The 13,502-nt window shown below is 47.4% G+C and overlaps 1 protein-coding gene across 6 annotated transcripts in view; it reads left to right on the forward strand.

The window, feature by feature from the left end:
• Positions 1–13,502, forward strand: part of RAD51B (RAD51 paralog B) — a 909,884-nt gene that overhangs the window by 667,517 nt on the left and 228,865 nt on the right. The window contains exon 11 of one of the 6 annotated variants that reach the window (XM_031001916.3): positions 6,547–7,214. The exons of the other annotated variants lie outside the window; for them this stretch is intronic. Coding sequence (XP_030857776.2) covers positions 6,547–6,563 — 17 coding nt within the window. The 3' untranslated portion in view covers positions 6,564–7,214. Of the gene's footprint in view, positions 1–6,546; positions 7,215–13,502 lie in introns of those variants that run through there. 6 annotated transcript variants of the gene reach the window in all.

Consider the following 13,502-nt stretch of genomic DNA (forward strand, 5'->3'; position numbering starts at 1 on the left):
GAAAGCAACTAAACTTTGCTTTAAAATTCTATTATTCAGACTCCACGTTAATTTAAGCTGACACTCCTTCTCAATTGGGGCAAATCATCAAAGCTTTATTGTATTGAGAACCTTGAATTCAGCAACAAAGAGCGTGGGGTATGGAGGGAAAACGTTGGGAGGGGAAGGGTGGAGAGCTCCCAAGGCCAAAAGAAGGGAGGGGCAGGGAGGAACACTGCAGGAAGGAACACTGCAGGAAGGACAGCAGAGAGAAAGATGGACCATGGAGAGGCCAAGGGGAGAGCGGGGAGTTAGAAAAAGGCTGAGATAAGCAGTGGGAGGCCTCCTCAGAGGGGCCTTACACTGTCAAACTGCCCCTGGAGCCTCTGCTCATTAACATGGTAGAAGCAAAACCAGCCTACAACTTTGTAGTCACAAATTTTTCTCCAGAGTTATGGATAAAAAGGGAGCTAGGAGATAGAGAAAGGGAAAACATTCCCTTTCTTCCTACATTCGGATGCCTCTCCAATGTCCTTCCTATGGCACCCTGCCCAGTGGCCAGTGCCTGCCAGTAAGCCCACTCCACAGACCCTGAGGCCTGGAGCCCCAGCCCTGGTCATGGATTAGTGCCTGGCCAAGTTGCACCCCAACCCCAGGCCCGCAGCCGCCCTTCCTCCTCCTTTCTGTTGTGATTGACTCTGAGATATATGATGTGGGATGTACTAGGTGCAACGCATCATGTTCGTTATTGAGGCATAAGGTAAGGAAGGATCTTTTGAAATGTGAGGACATCATCCACAAACTGTCACTGACCATTTACAATTTATAACTAGAATGTAATAAGATTTATAAGATGCACTTTAAAGCCTAAAAGAAAACTGAGTTTTTTCAACATGTAACAACATGTAATAAATATTAATTTCAAAAACCAAAGTAGCCCCAGTTGGTCTTTTCTCTACACCAAAACAATCCTCAAGGATGCATGAAAGCCCATGGACACTGTGGAGCAGACAGCTCCTAGTGTCCAGAAACCCATCTTAGTCCAAGTGGGCGGGCACTGCAAGAATTCAGTCCCCAGCCTACCACCTTCCAGCACTCGGCCCTCCGAGAATGCCTATAGCCTTCCTGAGTCCCAATTCCCCAGTTTGTAAAATGGGAATAGAAATAATCTGCCTAATCTTCATGCCAGGGGGCCTGTGAAGATGACAGGGTAGATAAATGATTGGTTTTCCAACCTTCATGGAAGGCCTAAGCCTGAGTTTATGACCTCCTCTCCAGTTTTAAGACATAAATCAGATCATGCCATTCGTCTGCTCAAAACTCTCAAGTAACCCTTTTTCACTCAGAGTGAAAGTGGAGTCCTTCCACAGGCCTAGAAAGCCCCACCGATTCCAGCGGCACCTGCTTCCTCGCTGAGCTCTCACAGCTCCTCGCTTGCTCACCTGTTGCAGCCACACTGCCTCCTAGCTGAACCCTCTCACAGGCAGGCTTTCACCTTAGAGCCTTTGCACTTCTGAACCCTTGCTGGAACCCTTTTCTCCAGAGTACCATAGCTGACTCCCTCACCTCCTTTCCTCACATAATGGATGACTCCCTCACCTTTAAGTTTTTGCTAAAATATCACCTTCTCTATGAGACTGACCCACTTAAAATTGCAACCCGCTCTGCTTACCCCCATCCTGCTCTACTTATATTTTCCCAAAGCACTTATCGTTATACAAGGTAATAAATAATCAATAGCTCACAATGTTTACCCTTCATTCTGTGTCTTCTCTGCTACCATATAAGCCCTGGAGGGCAGCCGTCTTTGATTTATTCATTGAGTTTTTTCTTAAGCACCTAGAGCAGTGTCAGGTATATTAATGACCTGCAATAAATAGGTTGGATCTTTCTTAGAAGTCCAGGATATAACATCAATAAAAGAAGGGCTGCTACAACTGAAGGGATTTGTGAGCTCAAAATCCCTCCTGCTATCTCTCTACGAGCAAGTGCAAAAACTGCTGACATTTGTTCTCGTGTGCGAAACCAGTTTTGAAGTTACAAATTGCTACTTGATGTCAGGTCCAAGGGCCTACACAATAGCTTGCACATAGCAGGTGCCCAGTGGTACAGATTATAAGGGGAAGGGAAGTAACATTTGTTGAGCAGCTACCAAATGATAGGCAGTGTCTGTGCCTAGTGAACTATAGAAGTGATTTCATGAAACTGTCAACCCTTCTACCATTGTCTCTCCAGGACCTCATACCAAGCCTGGCATGTATTAGGTACTCAGTAAATGCCTGCTTATTTCCGTAACAACCCTCTGAGGCAAGTACCATTATCCCCATCTTGGAAGGGCCCAAGATTCAGATTTAGATAGCTTGCTTAATGTCATACAGCTCGTGATCAGAGCCAGGATTTAAATTATTCTCAGACAAGCTGCAGCCTCTCTGATTCTTTGAGAGAATGTACATTAGACCATCCCTCCGAGCTTCCCTGAAGCAGAGCTGTCTCCCAGCGACACCGGAGATGAGGGGAGGGGTCTCTTTCTCCACCTGGACTCACTTCCTCCCTTTGTGCATTTGGCTCACCTGGAGGGGTCCCCTGCTACCTTTTGATTAATGGGTCTGCCCTTCCCATCCCCCCGGCTGAATGACCCCAGAGTTAGCTGCAGTTCATCTTGAATCATAAATCAAGTTCTCAAAGACATTGCAGCTTTGTGCTCAAAATCTCACTAGAATTCAAATTCTTTGTGAAAGGCATTTGTTTATGAGTAGAATGATGGATTCATCAAGTCTCTCCTTTTAAGAAAAATCTGGATGGTATCTGCTGGTTTCTCCCTGCTCCCTCCAAGAAAAAAACATCCCTAGTTAGTCAATTTCATGTAGTTAGAATTCCCCCAAGGACCTCATACTCAGTTTCCACCCTGGCAATACTGAAGAAGAGCCCCAATCATGTTGCCATTTTACATAGATAGAAATCATTTGCAACTTGCACATTTGTTGTGCTTTCCATATACCCACGATTAGCTCGGATTTTATTTTTTAGCCATTGCTGAAGTGTCACGCGTCAGCTATTTACACTGTATAGGGACAAAACAACCTAATGTATGTCCCAGACCTATTTTATAGAAGCCGAGAGGCAGCCTCTGAGTCTCCAGTTCCCAGAACTCTAGCCCTGGGAGAAAGCATATCCATAAATCTCCCGATGCTTTATGCCAGGTTAGAATTTCTCTTGGGAATTTTGGACTTTGTATAAGAGTTGCCTCTAAAGGCAATTGATGAACTATAGATGTCAGGCGGGTTTTCATTTTCTATGTGCTTTTTATTTCATCTAGAACCAACAGTGGCCTTTAGAATTGGATTCTTTTCAGAGACTCTCTCTATAGGTTTCATGTTCAAAGGCTCCAGGTTGGAGGAGCTCGAGGTTCAGCTGAGTGTCAGAAATGACCAATTCTGGCTGGACGCAGTGGCTCACGCCTGTAATCCCAGCACTATGGGAGGCCGAGGGAGGCGGATCAGTTGAGGTCAGGAGTTTGAGACCAGCCTGGCCAACATGGTGAAACCCCGTCTCTACTAAAAATACAAAAAAAAATTATCTGGGCATGGTGGCACATGCCTGTAATCCCAGCTACTCAGGAGACTGAGGCAGGAGAATCCCTTGAACCTGTGAGGCAGAGGTTGTAGTGAGCTGAGGTCACGCCATTGCACTCCAGCCTGGGCGACAGAGTGAGACTCCGTCTCAAAAAAAAAAAAAAAATGACCAATTTCACCAGTACCACTCTATTAGAAAAAGGGTGGGGGTAGTTCTTCGGTTGTGTGACTATCCTGTGTACTGGAGGACATTTGTACTTGCAGCCTCATCCAGAAAATGCCAGGAGCATTCCCCGAGGCACTGTAACAGTCAGAGGTGTCTGTGGGCAATACTCCAAGCACCCCCTGTTGAAAACACCAACAAGGCTATCTCTGAAAGATGGTGAACTGGGGCAGCACCACTAAGTTTCACCATCAGTGAGGGGTCAGTCTAGATGGGCACTTTCTTCCCACTGTAAGCTGCTTCCTATTCTTGTTGCCTTTGATGATCTTTGTTTGCCTTCAAGTCGGGTTTGTTACATTTGTTTTCATCTCCGATTCCTGCCATATAAAAATGAGGGCAGTGAGAAAGAGAAAGGAAATACTGAAATTTTCCCTTGGACTATAGCCTCCCAAGAAGGGTCGTGTTCTCTGGAATCACTTTTAACTCTTTATCCAGTTAATGATCGGGAGAGTTTACTAGATGTAGGTTCCCAAGCCCAGCAAGCAGAGTATGGGATAAGAGATAGAAACAGGGACAGAAAAAAATGGATCCATCAGGACCCAGACATTGGGGTGCAACCAGTGGGTCTTCTCCAGCTCCACAGCGCATCAGTTCTGACTCGCTTGTAGATTCCTGAGTACTGCTCATCTGCCCTACAAGGCATAGTGGGTTTTCTCTGATTTCTAGAAATGTCAGCATTCTCTGCAAGGTGAACGGCCAGAGTCGGGATCTTCTATTCGGATGGAGATTATATAACTCCCTGGGCCCTGGAAGAGCATGACTGTCTACCAGGAACCATCCAGAGAGGCTGTCAGATGAATCAGCATCTGTTCATGCCCTGCCTTGCTTCTCCTGGGCATGACTGCCTCACATGCCAACACCCAGGCTTACAGGTCAACTATTCCAACCCTGCATCCTGCCCACCCCACTTGCTGGGGAGTGCTCTCTACAGCTCTCAGTGCATCCTGTTTGTTCAGACCCCTTTGTCTTCCACTGGCGCAACCGAGAGAGGATTCCTCCGAGCCCCTTTGCTTTTGGCTTTGAAATCAGATCCTGGCACACCTGATTACACTCAATAGCTGGAAATGGTAAGGATGTCCGATGGCAGAGAGCTCTTGTTTTAAGTTCTGCATGCCAGGAAGGCAGGGGGCTGGGTCTCCTTCTCAGGGCTACGCTGGAGGGGGCAGGATGCTCTAGCGGAGGAAGCAAACAGTGTTAACTTGAAGGGAAACGCAGTTGAAAAGGAACTCGGAGCACGGGCTGCCAAGCGTGTGGAAGTGGTAACTGAGGACACACTGTGGGTCTCAGACCCCTTCCTCTCTGCTCGTATGCCCCTAGATGGGAAACATTCAGTTCCTGCTCAAGGGAACCAGGAGAATCAAACCTGTCTGTCCTGCTTTTTCTGTAGAAGTGTCAGCTCTGAGGCCTTGACTAGGTGGAATAAATAGTGACTTACCTCTTAACCACAGTGAAAAACCCATCAAGCATTTGGATATTAAGGGCTGCCCCTGTGTTCTCAAGGGACCCTCAGCCTCAGACACTGCCTCCTTTCAAGCAAAGATGCTGCCCTAACACGCAAGTCCAGTGGCTTTAAGAGTCATTATGAAAATTTCACACAAACAAAAAGGCACAAAGAGCATCCATGTACCGAAACCCAGCTTAAGAAATGAAATGTTACTGATGCAATTAAAGCCGCCTTTGTCCTTTTGGTCCCATCCTTCCATCCTGCCTTCCCCCAGCAGTAACCACTCAGTCATTGACAAACAGTTTCTCGTATGTTCCGGTGATGTGTGCATCCCTCTTTGGAATTACTTAACCTTTTTGAACCTCAGTGTATTCATCGGTAAAAGGAGGCTACTGACAGGATGAAGGAAAATGATTTATGACAAATATTTGGCTGTTGTTCCTATGAAAAGGAAAAAGTCACCGGAAAAAATGGGTCAAATGTAAGACCCTTTCCAGCCTGGCCCCAACTTGCCCCAGCAGCCTCCTCTCCTCTTGTAGCAATATTCCCTCCTCTCCTCTCTGCAGCAGTGTTCCCCAGATATGCCACCTGTCTCCATGCCTCTGGGCCAATGTGGATGCTGTGCTTACTTGCCTGTAATGCTGGTCTCCTGTCACCATCTTCCTTTAACACTGGGCTCCACTGTCCCCACCTCTGACAGGGCCCAGATGCAGTGACTCCTTGGTGCTCCCATGGCCTGATACCTCTGTCTGAGCACTTGCCGTATGGCTGTGATGTTCCTGGTATGTCTGCCTGGCTCTTTCACTGAGCTGCTTATGCAGCAAGGCAGGGATGGGGTCTTCTCCATCCAGTGGCCTGGCCTATTGCCTTCTGACGCATGGCAGGACCATATGCAGTGAGTGAATGAATTCCATTAAGAACATTCGTGATTCATAGGAGGAGGTCAAAATATCAACATTAACAGGAGCTTGGAAGAAGCTGATTTCCACCCTCATGAATGACTTCAAGGGTTCAGGTGCATGAGTAAATGACAGTTCCATCAACAGACTACAACTTTCTGCCCTAGTTAACGCAGGGCATCTCCATGTCCCCACTTCTCCCTATGGGCATTTTTCTCTTTGAAATTCCAAATCTTTTCTGTTCTAGAAGCACGAAACTACAAGTTCTCTCTCAACTCTTCAAATGAGGTTGGAACAAACAGAATGGGGGCATGAACTTTTTTCCCCATAACTTCAATAAACAACAGTTTTAGCCTCAGTAGGCTTTATGCAAGCCTTCAACATCTTTTTCTAGGTGTCTTGACACTCATGTTCTTTTTCTTCTTGCAGCCTATGGAAATTCCTAGAGACAGATAAATGTGCAAACCTGTTCATCTTGCCAAGAAAAATCCGCTTTTCTGCCACAGAAACAAAATATTGGGAAAGAGTCTTGTGGTGAAACACCCATCGTTCTCTGCTAAAACGTTTGGTTGCTACTGTGTCGACTCAGCTTTAGTCATGGAATTCTAGAGGATGTATCTCACAAGTAGGATCAAGAACAAGCCCGACAGTAATCTGCATCATAAGCTGATTTGATACCATGGCACTGACAATGGGCACTGATTTGATACCATGGCACTGACAATGGGCACACAGGGAACGGGAAATGGGAATGAGAGCAAGGGTTGGGTTGTGTTCGTGGAACACACAGGTTTTTTTTTTTTTTAACTTTCTCTTTCTGAAATATTTCATTTTTATGGAGGTGAAATTTATATAAGATGAAATTAACCATTTTAAAGTAAACAATTCCGTGGCAACTAGATATCATGATGTGCAACCAGCATCTCTGTCTAGTTCCAAATATTTTCATCACCCCAAAAGCAAGACTCATAACCATTATGCAAGTGTTCCTATTTCCCCCTCCTCCCAGCTCCTGGAAACCCACCAATCTACTTTGTTGCTATGGCTTTACCTATTCTGGATATTTCGTATAAATGGAATCATATAGTGTCTGTCTTCTTTCACTAGTATGTTTTCAAGTCTCCTCCATGGTGTAGCGTGCATCAGTACTTCATTCTTTTTATGGCTGAATAATATTCCATTGTCAGGATATACTGCATTTTGTTCATTCATTCATCCATCAGTGGTCATTTGGGCTGGTTCCACCCTTCAACTATTGTGAATATTGTGCTGCTATGAACTTGCATACACATGTATTTATTTGAATACCTATTTTCAATTTTTTAAGGTGTGTACCTAGGAGTGGATTTACTAGTCATATGGTGATTCTATGTTTAACTTTTTGAAGAACTGCAATACTATTCTCCACATGGCTGAATCATTTTGTATTTCCATCAGCAATGTATGAGCACAGGTCAGATTTTTTGGGAGTCACATTTTAAAGTGGCACAAGACCCTTCTAGAGGGCTCTGTTCCATGCACACAAAAGTCATAGTCTCCACATGAAGACACAAATTTTGCACAAACATGCAGGCAGAGAAAGGAGAGAAAGTGGACCCTCAGCAGACAAGTTGAAAGATGGTTCAGAGAAGCAGTGGACTTCACCCATCATCTTGCTGTGCTCTCCATAGCTAAGCAAGGGGCAGACTGGAGATTCCACTGGCTACTTTGTCTTATTTTCACTTCTTTCCAGTTAGTCCCCACTACTCTACCCTTTCCACAGGACTGTAGGGTTACAGTGACTTTCCTACCCCTAGCCAGGTTCCAGTGGTGGGGGACTCTGTGAATATAGGATCTAGTGTTCAGAGCTCCCAGATTTGTGCAGACTGAACTCTACACATGCTACTTGTCAACATCTGTGAGCCAGAAATAGGAGGAACACCTTTAAAAAGAAACCTACAAACACAAAGTTATTCATAGATGCTCTTGAAGGGCAAAGCAGGGCCACCACCAGAGCCCCATGCAATTAGACTCATCAGAGGGAAAGGGCATAACACTGGCTTTTTTCTTAAAACCACCTGGAAGGAGCTGAGACGTATACTAAATTTATATAGAAGTATTACTTGATTGGAAGAAACAAAAAATGCATTGTATTATAATCTGTCTTCCCTTGCAGTCTGGTAGCTTAACTGTCAGCAATTTTGGAGGAAAGGCCTTCCCAGCAGGGGACTGGGAACCCCTGGGCAATGTCTTTCCTATGAGACATGGATCTCTATGGTTGAATAAGGGGCTGAAGGAGGAAATAGACAACAGGGGTCAGAGAGCAAGGCTAGAGGAGGCCTTTGAGAAAAGAGAGTTGTGCCCCCTTTTCAGTGAGTGTGGGGCCTCCGGAGGTTGGCAAGAAGAGGAGAAGGTGAAGGGTTTCAGCACTGAGAGAATGATGTTTCTGGTGGGGCTTTGCCAGAAGGGGGCTCATCACATGTGAGTTTTTGCACTCATAAGCCTAAGGGGCACAATGGGTTTTGAAATCCCAACATATCCAACTAAGAACAGGAAGCCCTGGGACTCAGCACAGACTTGAGTCCCCCATTGGATGCAATGTTTCTTAGTAAGCGGAAAGAACTTGTTTTCACTCCCTGCCAATGAATAAAGAATGAAGAGCTAGATTTTTCTTTGAAGGTGGTGGATCATGACCCCTCCTTGAGACTAAGCAAAGAAGCAGTGATGTTACCATGGAGAGGAGTGAGCCCCTCACCCACCCCAGTCATCACTGACTTATCCTGACTTTTTAGTCATAATCCAATGTGATATTTTGCAGGATTAGTGGATGCAGTAGGTTAAATGGTGGCTCCCAAAAAGATACGTCCATGTCCTTACCCCCAGAACGTGTAAATATGGCCTGATTTGTATAAACGGTCTTTGCAGAGGTAATTAAGGATGTTGAGATGAGATCATCCTGAACTACCCAGGTGGGCCCTAAATCTAATGACAAGCATCCTGATAAGAGACACAGAGGAGAACAGTCACAAAGAGGAGGAGGCAGTGTGACCACGGAGGCAGAGACTGGAGTTAAGCAGCCCCAAGCCAAGGAACACCTGGAGCCACCGGAAGCTGGAAGAGGCGAGGAAGAGGTCTCCCCAAGAGCCTTCAGAGGGAGCCTGGCCCTGCAGACACCTTGATGTGGGGCTTCTGGCTGCCAGGACTATAGAGAATACATTTCTGTGGTTTTAGGCCACTCTGTTTGTGACACTTTGTTGCTGCAGCCCTAGAAAACTAATGCAGTCAGGTTGCCCAGAGAGATGAAATGACTGGAGAGAGAGAGAATCTGGTCGTCTAGAAAACTGAGTTCAGCCCCTGGACTTGCTGCTGGGGTCTGAGGTGAACTTTCCTAAACGTTGTGCTGTGGAGTCTCTTCCCTCTTGCGTTCCTCATACATTAACTTCTCATGGCAGAGACCGGAGCTCATGGTTCACCTGAGGACACCACTAAGGACCAAGGAAGTTCGATCAGATCCTCACATCTATTTGAAATAGTGGTAGTAATAATGACCACACTCTATAGAATGTTTAACATGTGCTAAGTATGTCACATACATTATCCCATTTAATCCTCGAAACAATCCTACATGGTTGCTATTCTCATCCCCATCTTACAGCTGAGGAAACTGAGGCCCTGGGAGGTAATGGAATCTGCTCAAGGTCATTTGGCAAATGCTGGTGGAGCCAGACCTTGGCCCCAGGTTTGCCTGTGCTTAAGCCACAGTATTACAAAAGGCTCAAGCCCCACAGAGATGGTCGGGCCAGCAGCCCGTAGCACCCAGCTGTCAGATGAGAAAGGATTTATTTATTGATGTATGTATTTTACTAGCAGCACTGGCATTAGAGTTTCTTTGTCAGTGAGGGTTGGAGTGATGGGTTGATTGAAATGAAGGTTGCTGAGATGACCTGGTGGGTCCTGCTAACAGCAGATGGATGTCAAAACATTTGCATTCAGGGGGAGATAAAGTGAAAACTGGGACAAATCAACTTTCTCTCAGCTCCAGGGCTCTGAGGTCCTTTCTTGGCTCTCAGCCTTGTTGGGAAAAGAGAAGAACCCCCTGCCACATGGTCTCTCTGGTGTGAGAAGCTGACAGTCCACTGCTGAGCTTTCCCTGCTTTGCCACAAATAGAGGCACCTCCCCACACAACTCCCTCTCCTGCTGGAATGGGAAGAGAGGACACTGGCTGTTAAGAAGAGCTCTGGGGATCTCCTGTCCTGGGGCAAACTCAGTTTCTGGAGTCCCCTCTTATAGGGCTAAACCCAGGTGGGCTCTGACTGTTTGGGGTCCCTGTGCCTCTCACAGTCATGTTTTCAGAGTTTTGGGAGATCTGGGCTGGTTTCCCTCTTGCCATGGTTCATGCTGGGGTGTGGCCAACATGGAAGCATCTCCCCTGCCCTCCCAGATTTCAGGTTGGAGGGAGTTCAGCTTCAGAGAGACAATCCACAGGCCTGCAGATTTCCTCCCATGCAGACCTCAGTGCAAGATAAAGTCAGGCAAGGCTGTGCCACAGCACAACAGCATAATAAATCCCCCTCTGGCCTCCTCCCAGACTTATTGTTCTATTGCAGTTGTTTTGAATATGATCAAAAGGAAGGAAGAGACTGTGCTATCAGACTGAGGAAGAAGGATGCTCTCCTGACCGCTCCTGTTGCCCTTGGCCACCTTATTTTAAATATGAGGAAACCAAAGGGCAACGTGCAGCCTAACCCCATCCACATCATGAGTAGTGATGAGCTGCAGCCGAGGCCCCATGGAGCTTTGGTGAGGCAGCAACCCCTGTGCAAACTCGCTGACAGCTACCTTAGATGTCCAGCCCTGTCCTTTTACACACCATGGGGGGCTGGAAGGCCCAAGCACAGGGTCAGCAGCACTTTGAGGCTGGAGCCGGAAGTAGGCCCTGGAGCAGCTGAGGTAGCTGATGTTAACCCCTTGGACTGAGAACTAAGGCTGTAAGGCCACAACTGTTGGAAATAATGGGCCAGAACAGGAACTCCCCAAGCTCAGCTGGCCCGGTGCCCACTTCTCAAGATAGTGAATGGCTCAAGTTCTTTGGAAATGTTGTCAATGTCAGGGCTTTGGCCTTGCCTATGTCCAGCCCAGGTTCAGGCACAGGCATGGGGTGGGGTGTGACATCGGCCACCACTGCTGGATTCCTGCAAGGAACTAGAGCAGAAAGCAGCGACTTCCCTTAGCCTTCAAAGGTAGAAAGGGCGGAGCCGAGTGTTCCTCTTCACAGACTTGCAGGCTCACACAGTCCTCTGCCCTGCCCAACGCCCAGATGCTGATTCGCCAGGTGCCTGGCTGCCACAGCCCGGTCACCTTTGTCTGAGCTGGAAGGCCACGTCTGAGCCATCAAAGGAGCCTCAATGGGAGGGGACGTCAATGTGCTTCCTCAACCAGAAAGGTGGTTTGAGTTTGGCCAAAGCAGCCCAACCAAATAAGTAAAAGCCTGTCAATGGAAGGATGGGGGCTGCTGGGAGATCACACGACAACAAAATGAGAACCATTATCAGTCTCATCCCAGCCTGAAGGAGGGAGAGCCTTTGAAGCCACAGACAGGCTGAACAGAACTTTCCACCTGAGAGACGCTGGAGATGGGAGGTCAGGCTGCACTCAGCCCCCACGAAAACTGATCAAAGCCTGCTGCAGAAGGGAGGGGGCACACAGCTGCAGCTCCGACTCCCCCCATGGGCCGCCCGGGACTTTCTGAAGGCAACAGGGCTGCCTTTGCAGGGGCCTGTGGGAAAACCCAACACAGATGCACATTGCAGCCAAACCCCCGAGCACTGCTGGGAGAGGGAAAAATAAACCCCTCAATAGTCCTGAAAAGAAAAGGGAGGGAATCAAAGCACACAAAAAATGCAAAGACCACCCACCTGATGAGTGCCTACCTTTCGGAAACAAATAACTCCTGGCTTCCAAGGCGCACTTCTAAAAGAACAGACGGACTGAACACTGCCTCAAAGCTGCATGCACCAGGGGATTTGTGGGAAGCTGTGGCCCCTTCTAAGCATCGGAAGCTTAATTTAAAGTGTGTTGGCCTCTGCGGTGCCTATTCAAGGGCTCCCTTGCATCCGCTGTCCACCCTGGGAACCTGGGAGACAAGAATCCTCGTTTAGAAAAGGACAGGATCCTGTGTGGACTCCTTTATCGTGGTTCTCTCAGACAGGACAGCCATATCTGCCAGGGAACATTCTAGGGGGCATCTTTCAGGCTAGATCCAGGGTGATGTGGGCCCCTGCAAGGGCACCTTGGAAGGCTGTGTTGGTTCTGCCTGGACTGGTCCCTCTGGGACAGCCTCAGCCTACCCTGCCTGGCCTCACCCCTCCTCCCTCTGACCTGAAGCTCCTTTGGAGGACTGACACTTCATGGAGCCTGCAGTTTGATCTTTTCTGAAGTGGAGACAACAAAGCAAAGCCACTTCCACTGCGTGCTCTCTCAAAAGAATAGGAAAGCTCTTCTCTCCTCCTTGGGAATGGATTTGGAGGGAGGGTGGAGGGCGTAATGATGGGGAGGCCTTGGAGGTATTTTGGTGGAGGAGGGTGTGTGTGGAGGAAATGAGCCGCCCAGGAGCACAGGAGAAATTGACATGAGAACATTTCAGAAGCACTGGTTTAACCGGCTGACATTCTTTCCAAAATGGATGGACAAGCCTTTAGGAGCAGACAGAGGGCCTCAGGGAGGAGAAACAGAGCTGAGGAAGAGGCATCTCCCTTCCCCCTCCTCCAGAGGCTGATGCTACAGAGAAGGCGGCAAGGCCTCACTGAGCGCCTACCTGCCACTCACTAGATTTCTATCTTTTTATTACCTTACCCTGGGAGATGAATGGGGTTATCTCCATTTTCCAGGTGACAAACAGAGATTCAGAGAGGTGACGAGAGGCTCTCCAAGGACCCATATGGAAGTGTCAGCTGGAATTCAACCCTCAGGCAGCCTGGCTCCAAAGTTCACAACCTTTCCTACTTGTTTCAGCCCTGCCCTGCCTTTCAGGGCTAAGAAGATATTAGTAGATGTTCCATAAATATTTATTAAATTGAACTGAACTCAGCAGCTGAACACACGCAGGCCTCTTCCACCCTGACCAAGAGGAATCCTTTGAGGGTCTGCAGTATGGAAAGAAATTCTCTGAGGCGCTAAGTAAAATCCTGCTCTGAGGTGCAAGGAGGACTTTTTTGAAATTAATAGCTAACAAAGTTTATGCAGACCCCAAAAGGAAAAACGGAAAGGAATTGGAATCATTTTAAAGACAGAGTCGGTAGATAATAAAACTTCACGGTGGTGTTGTTGTCTTTCATCAAGAAGCACGAAGTGCTCACAGGCTTTAATTACATCTTCATCCCTACGGCCCCTTCTGAAGTTGGTAGAT

The sequence above is a fragment of the Gorilla gorilla genome, chromosome 15 (assembly GCF_029281585.2).
Source record: "Gorilla gorilla gorilla isolate KB3781 chromosome 15, NHGRI_mGorGor1-v2.1_pri, whole genome shotgun sequence".
Taxonomy (NCBI): domain Eukaryota; kingdom Metazoa; phylum Chordata; class Mammalia; order Primates; family Hominidae; genus Gorilla; species Gorilla gorilla.